The sequence below is a fragment of the Chiloscyllium punctatum genome, chromosome 30 (genome assembly GCF_047496795.1).
Source record: "Chiloscyllium punctatum isolate Juve2018m chromosome 30, sChiPun1.3, whole genome shotgun sequence".
Lineage (NCBI taxonomy): Eukaryota > Metazoa > Chordata > Chondrichthyes > Orectolobiformes > Hemiscylliidae > Chiloscyllium > Chiloscyllium punctatum.
In genome coordinates, this window is record NC_092768.1 from 7,202,080 (window position 1) to 7,209,436 (window position 7,357).

The 7,357-nt window shown below is 48.4% G+C and overlaps 1 protein-coding gene across 4 annotated transcripts in view; it reads left to right on the forward strand.

The window, feature by feature from the left end:
* LOC140455149 (protein CutA homolog) overlaps nt 1–6,716 on the forward strand; it is a 38,409-nt gene extending 31,693 nt beyond the window's left edge. For all 4 annotated transcript variants that reach the window (XM_072549846.1, XM_072549847.1, XM_072549845.1 and 1 more), the window contains 2 exons: nt 3,810–3,859; nt 6,208–6,716. In XM_072549846.1, the coding sequence (XP_072405947.1) occupies nt 3,810–3,859; nt 6,208–6,307 (150 nt within the window). In that variant the 3' untranslated portion in view covers nt 6,308–6,716. The remainder of the gene's footprint in view (nt 1–3,809; nt 3,860–6,207) is intronic.
* Nucleotides 6,717–7,357: the final 641 nt, after the last annotated feature.

Below are 7,357 nucleotides of genomic sequence, written 5' to 3' on the forward strand. Positions count from 1 at the left end.
GCTAATGGGCATTTCAACTCCACTTACGACACCTTTCGACATGTTTGCAACAGCTTGCATTTCTGTAGCTCCCTTAACGCAACGAAATGTCCCAAGGGATTTCGCAGGCGCATTAACAGTTTGACATTGGACCAAAAATGAGGGTAGATAGTCCAAAGGTTGATCACAGAGATAGATTCTGAGGGGTGTTTCGAAAGAGGAGGGAGAGGTGGGGGAGGCTTGGGGAGGTCATTCCAGAGCTTACGGACCTAGGTATGTGAAGGTGTTGCCATCAATCATGGTATGAGTCAAATCATCAAATCCCCACCGTGTGGAAACAGACCTTTCAGCCCAACAAGTCCACATTGACCCTCCAAAGAGTAATTCACCAGACCCATTCCCCTACCCTATTACCTCCATTTAACCTACACATCCCTGAACACTGTTGGCAATTTAGCATGTCTAGTTCCCTAAACTGCACATCTTTGGACTGTGGGAGGAAACCCACGCAACAGTGCAAACCACTGAGCCACAGTGCTGCCCAACATACCTAATAAGTCCACCTGACCCTTCGGAGAGTGACCCACCCAGATCCATTCCCCTACTCAACATCCACGGTGGCACAACTGCTGCCTCACAGCACCAGAGACCCGGGTTCAATTCCCGCCTCAGGCAACTGTCTGTGTTTCATGGGTTTCCTCCCACAACCCAAAAATGTGCAGGTTAGGTGATTTGGCCATGGGGTAAATGTAGGGGAATGGGTATGGATGGGTTGCTCTTTGGAGGGTCGGTGTGGACTTGTTGGGCCGAAGGGCCTGTTTCCACACTGTAAGTAATCTAATCCCTGAATACCATGGGCAATTTAGCATGCCCAATTCATCCTAACCTGGACATCTTTGGATTATGGGAGGATACCAGAGGAAACCCACGCAGACACGGGGAGATTGTGCAAACTCCACACAGACAGGCGCCTGAAGCTGGAATCGAACCCAGGTCCCTGCTGCTGTGAGGCAGTAGTGCCAACCACTGTGCCACCCCAGACATACCTCTGGAGCACGGTTGGACTTGAACCCATCCCTCCTGTCTCCCCACAAAAGCCCTTCAAACCCCAGCTCTTACAAACAAAACCCGACAAGGGACCTGCATTTCGAAACACAGCACAGCATCCACCAGACCAGGCAAATCACGTCTCTTGTCTTCACCTCTCACAGGAAGGATGGCCCCTCCAGCTACATTCACCCCCTCGGGATGTCCCTGCATGCCTTACAGTCAGTGAAGTGTAGTCACCGTTGTGATATGGAAAACACTGCAGTCAGCTCTCACGGTGAAGAGCTCCCCCCCCCCTCAAACAAGGATAGTGTCCAGGATCTTTCTTTTAAAGTGATGGTGGGTAAATGTTGGAAAAGGCTCCTGCTGTTTTCAAAACAACAGCCCTGGATTATTTTTTAACATCCTGAAAGAATAGAAGGGATCTTTAAGTGCTAACCAAAAGATGTACCTCAAACCATGAAAACCATCCTTCAGCTCGGCACGAGATGTCTCAGCCTGGATTAAGTGCTTTGATTTGATTTGATTTGTCACATGCGATGAGAGACAGTGAAAAGTATTGCTTTGTGTGCTATCCAGACAAAGCATACCTTACATCCGTACATCAGGGTAGTGCAACAGAGTGTGAAATACAGTGTTACAGCAACAGAGAGGGTGCAGAGAAAGATCACATCTAATCTATGAGAGGTCTGTTCGTATGTCTGATAATAGCATGGAAGAAGCTGTCCTTGCAATTCAATTTGTTGTATCTTCTGCTGGAAGAGGGTGAAACAGAGTAGAACCAGGGTGAGAGGGGTCTTTGATTATGTTGACTGCTTTCCCAAGGCAATGGGAAGTGCAGACGGAGTCCATGGATCTTGTGATGTACTGGGCTGCGTTCGCAACTCCCTGTATGTTCTTGTGGTCTTGGGCAGAGCAGTTGCCATACTGAGCTGTGATTAATCTGCAAAGGATGCTTTCTATGGTGCATCAATAAAGAATCTTGATGGACATGCCAAATTTCCTTAGCCTTCTGAGGCAGTAGAGGTGTGCTTTCGTGAACTGTAGCATTGACGTGGATGGACCAGGATCGATATTTACCCCGAGGAACTTGGAAGCTCTTGAGCACCTCCACCTCAGGAGTGCGTCTTTCACACAGCTTCCTGAGCTTGATGACCAGCTCCTTCATTTTGTTGACACTGAGGGAGAGACTGTTTTCTTTACACCAGTGCTGTGGAGCTGGTTTCGAACTCGCGACCTTCTAACTTGGAGGCGAGGATGCTGACCACATCGATGTTAAGAGGCCATTAGTTCCAGTCGACTGATTTCAGTGTTGAGTTTCTCAGGGCTGTTTCATACCGCATAGGAGAATTGAGTCAGAATTGCACTGGTTTGTTTCGATGTCCCTTAAGTACAGAGGGGAGAGGAAGGTGCAGTAATCCCTCAGTTTTGAACGGAAGTGCCGACTTTGTTTTTTCGCATTTAGGGATTAGAGTGGGTCTTAAACCCAGAACCTTGCGAGTCAGACTTGTGTGAACTGACATCTGCTGCATGTCCTACACCTAGTGTCAGGCCCCACTTGGAATACTGCGAGCAATTTTGGATCTTGTATCTAAGGAAGGCTGTGAGGGGGTCCAGAGGAGGTTCGCAAGTATGATCCCAGGGATGAGGGGCTTGTCATCTGAGGAGCGGTTTGGTCTGTCCCTGATGGAGTTTAGAAGGCTGAGGGGGAATCTGATTGAAACGTGGAGAATCCTGAGAGACCTGGGTAGAGTGGATGTGGAGAAAGGCAGCACAGTGGTTCAGCGGCTTGCACTGCTGCCTCATAACGCCAGGGCCCCTGGTTCAATTCCAACCTCAGGCGATTGCCGATGTGCAGTTTGCATTTTCTCCCGGTGTATGTGGGTTTCTGCTGGGTCCTCCAGTCTCTTCCCACCGTCGAAAGCTGTGCAGATTCGGTGGACTGGCCATGTTATATTTCCCGTTGGTGTGCAGGCCAGGTGGATTAGCCATGATTAATGTTGGGTTACGGGGGGGAAAGGGGTGGGGAGGCGGGTCTGGGTGTAATGCTCTTTGGAGGGTTGGCACAGACTTGATGGGCCTAATGGCGTCCGTCTGCACTGTCGGGATTCAGTGGAAGGCTCTGCCTGTATCGTCTGAAGTTGTATGATTCTGTAGGGCACTTCCACGAGTAGGTGAGACTGGGACCCAAGTGTACAGTCTCAGAGTGAAGGGTCAGTCCTTTACAACTGAGATGAGAAGGAATTTCTTCAGCTGGAGGTTGGTGAATCTGTGGAACTGATTGCTGCAGAAGGCTGTGGTGGCCAAATCATTGAGTGTGTTTAAGACAGAGATCAATAGGTTCTTGATTAGTAAGGGGATCGAAGGTTACATGGAGAAAGGTAGTAGAATGGGGTTGAGAAACATATCAGCTGTGATCGAATGGCCTAATTCTGCTTCTCTTACAAACCAGTCAGCACACCATAACATGTAACTTTGGCAATGTTGGGTGAGGGATGGACTTTGGTCAGGACCAGGGAAGGGGTGAGACACTTGTTTTAATAGATTTAGTCCTGGGTTGCCATCTGCCTGGCACCTCAGACAATGCAGCAGTGCCTCACCGCTGCACCTGAAGGTGTCGGCCTTGATCGTAGACCGAAACCTCTAGATTAGACCTCTCCCCTCGTGGCTCAGTGTCAGGAGAGAGTTGAACACTCAGCCAGACTGCCAGCTCACAAATAAAACATGAAGTGTGTGCGTGTGCCTCTTCAGAATAACAGTCGCTTTATTTGTCTTTTAAACAGATGGTTAAAACACGAAGCACCAAAGTTGGCGACTTAGCGGCATACGTGCGGTAAGTGAGGGGACTGGGTTGGCCACAGACTTGGAGTGGAGGAGGGCAGAGAGGCTGGAATCATCCATTTCCCTCGTGCAGTCCATCAGGGTCATGGGCTATTCCAACACAAGGCCAGGAGAAAGAGACAAAAAGTGTGTGGCGCTGCAAAAGCACAGCAGGTCAGGCAGCATCCGAGGAGCAGGAGAGTCGGCGTTTTGGGCATAAATCCAACTTGCTCCTTGGCTGCCCCGTTCCACACCGCTGCTCATAGCCTGGGCGGATGTGACTGTTCCCAAAACACAGCCTGACTGCCAGTTCAGCACTCCTTTAGTGCCGCCCAGCTCACTCTGAAGGGCATTGTGCGCGGCTGTTGCTGGCGATGGTATTTCTGTCTGGTGCTCAACCCTCCCCACTCCACCCAAGTTGGTAGAAACATCACATGTTAATATTGGCACGTGAATTTGTTACCTTTTAATTTTGAATGTGTTAATGTATTCAGTCAAGTGGCAGTCCAAGTGCTATATCCAATTGCTAGTATGACACAGCACAGGTTAACCCCGGGAGGTTCAAGCCAAGGGCAGTTCGCAGAGACTTGTATTGTAATCCCTTTCGTACAGAAGATTAAGGAATGAGTCATATGGCATGGAAGCAGACCCTTCAGTTCAATTCGTCCATGCCGACCAGCTATCCTAAATTAATTTAGTCCCATTTGCCAGCACAAGGCCCATATCCCTCTAAACCCTTCCTATTCGTATACCCATCCAGGGGCCTTTTAAATGCTGTAATTGAATCAAGATCCTCTGGCAGCTCATTCCATACACACACCGCCCTCTGTGTGAAAAGGTTGTCCCTTGGGTTCCTTTTATGTACTTCCTCCTCTCAACTTAACCCTATGACCACTCACAGGACTTTAGACTCCCCTACCTTGGGAGAAAAAGACCTTGGCTATTCACCCTATCCACGCCCCTCTTGATTTTATAAACCTCTGTAAGGTTACCCCTCAGCCCCCCCCCCTGTTGCTCAAACCCTCCAACATCCTTGTAAATGTTTCTGAACCCTTTCACGGATATGGGACATTGGTGAGGCCACATCTATAATACTGTGCTCACTTTGTTACAGGAAGGATGTAAGTGGTTTACTAGATTAATACCTGGAATTGGGGGATTATCTTAGACAGGCTAGTCTTGTACCACGGAGTTTAGAATGTGAATTGAAGGTTTATTGAAAATTACGAGATCCTAGGGGTCTTGAGAGGTTGGATGTTCCCTTTTGAAAGAGAATCAAGAACTAGAGGCCACCATTTTAAAACAGAGGGTCCTGAGCCTTGGGAATTCTTGACTCGGTTATGTGGCAGGGGCGGAGCCTTTGACTCGCTTTAGGGTGGTGATAGGTAGATTATTGGTAATCCAGAGACTTAAAGGTTATCAGGGCACGTAGGAATGTGGATTAGAGGTTGCAATTCTATCATCTCTGATTTTATTGAATGGCAGTGTGGGTCTGAGGGGCTGAATGCTTGTTCAGATGTTCTTTAAACCCCAGTAAATTTAGGTCTAATCTGGTCAACCCTTCCTGTTAGGGAGGCAGATCCCTTTATCCCAGGTGTCAGCTGTGTGAACCTCCCCTGAACTAATTTCAATGAAAGCATACCTCTCTTGAGCTCAAGAGACCAAACTGTACACGGTACTCCAAGTGTGGACTCACCAATGCCACTTTCACACTCCTCCCAGCATGGTGGCTCAGTGGTTGGCACTGCTTGGGGATCCAGGGAACCAGGTTCGATTCCAGCCTCGGGCGACAGTCTGTGTGGAGTTTGCACATTCTCCCCGTGTCTGCGTGGCTTTCCTTCCAATGTGCAGGTTAGTGTGGATTGGCCGTGCTAAATTGCCCATCGTGTCCAGCGATGTGCATGCTAGGTAAGTTGGTCATGGGTAAACACAGGGTTCCAGGGATAGGGTAAGGGATGGGACTGAGTGGGATGCTCCATGGGGGGGGTCAGTGTGGACTCAATGGGCCGAATTGCCTGCTTCCACACTGTTGGCATTCTGTGATTCCACCCACGCTATAAAGGCCAAGGGCCGTAGAAATTTAGATCTCTTCCACAAAATGCTGGTAGGGTTGGTGTTGTAGGCGTGCAGTGGGAATGTTCAAATCCCGGATTGATGCATTTTCATTGGGTCCGAGCCTTCCAAGTTCCACATGGGTAAATGAAGTTGGGGTGCGGGCCAACTTGATCTGGCTGAATGGCAAAGCAGGTACGATGGGCCGAACAGCCTCCTGTTCCCATGACTTGAATCCTTTCCAGCGCCTTAGAGCTGTCTACAGGTGACGTGTCGAGTGACGTTTCTCTGCTCCGTCTCCTCTCTCAGGTCGGTTCACCCTTATGACGTGGCGGAAGTTATCAGTGTGCCGATCGACCAGGGGAACCCACCGTACATGAAGTGGCTGAGCGAAGTGGTGCCGGAATAAAAGTCCTGAGCCCGTAGCCTGAGGAGAGAGAGAGAGAGACATCTTTCAAGAGCGGCTGCTCCCTCGAACCCCCCGTGTTAGCTTTCATTTTTTTGGTCTTCAAAGAGCCTTCTTCAGCAAATCTCTCCACCTCCCCTGCACTCGGCTCCCTGGTCTAATTCCTGCTTGCAGCTCACAGCCTGCCACAGCGAGAAGGGCTTTTGTGTGTCTTACTGTGTCCTCACTTTCGGGTGAGGAGATACTTGTGGCAAAGACTGTCACCTGTTAGGGAGCACTTGGTCTGGTCACTGTAATGAAGGATGTGCAATGTGCTTCACAGTATCATGTTAAATATCACGTGCGTGAACTTCACTAACAATGACCAGGTATTCCCTTTGTTAATTTCTAATTAAAATTTTGATCAGATTTATTCCTCTTCTCGTATTGGTTCGCAATTTTTCATTGTGTGTAAAAAAACTAAAAGAAACGTGGATGTCATAAATCAGAAACAAAAAGCTAGAGGTTGCTGGAAACGCTCAGCAGATCTGTCAGCGTCCATGAAGAGAAATCAGAGTTAACGTTTTGGGTCCAGTGACCAGTGTCCTGAGGAAGGGTTGCTGGATCTGCCGAAATGTTAACTCTGGTTTCTCTCGACAGATGCACCAGACCTGCTGAGCTTTTCCAGCAGCTTCCTGTTTTTGTTTACTGTGACGTCTCCCATGGACAAGGAGAATGGAGGTTCCAGAATATGGTTTTAGTGAAAATTGTTTTAACCAGCATTCTGGGTTAACCTGGTTAAGTTTTATTCATCCAACTGGAAACGCCCTCCTGCAGAAAAAAAAAGTGTTTTTCTCATGGTTTTAATCAGGGAGTGTATATATATTTTTAATGACTTTACAGAACTGTTTGTTAGTTGCACTGAGTTCCACTATTCGTTTCCTTTAGCTCCATTTTGTCCAATTTTTGTAGCATTCATCACTGTGCCTGAGGGTTAGTGAGATGGAAACCAACAAGACAAAGGTGAACTTTCTGGACTTTTGTGGAAATCAAGTTTCTGCCCCAATAACTTAC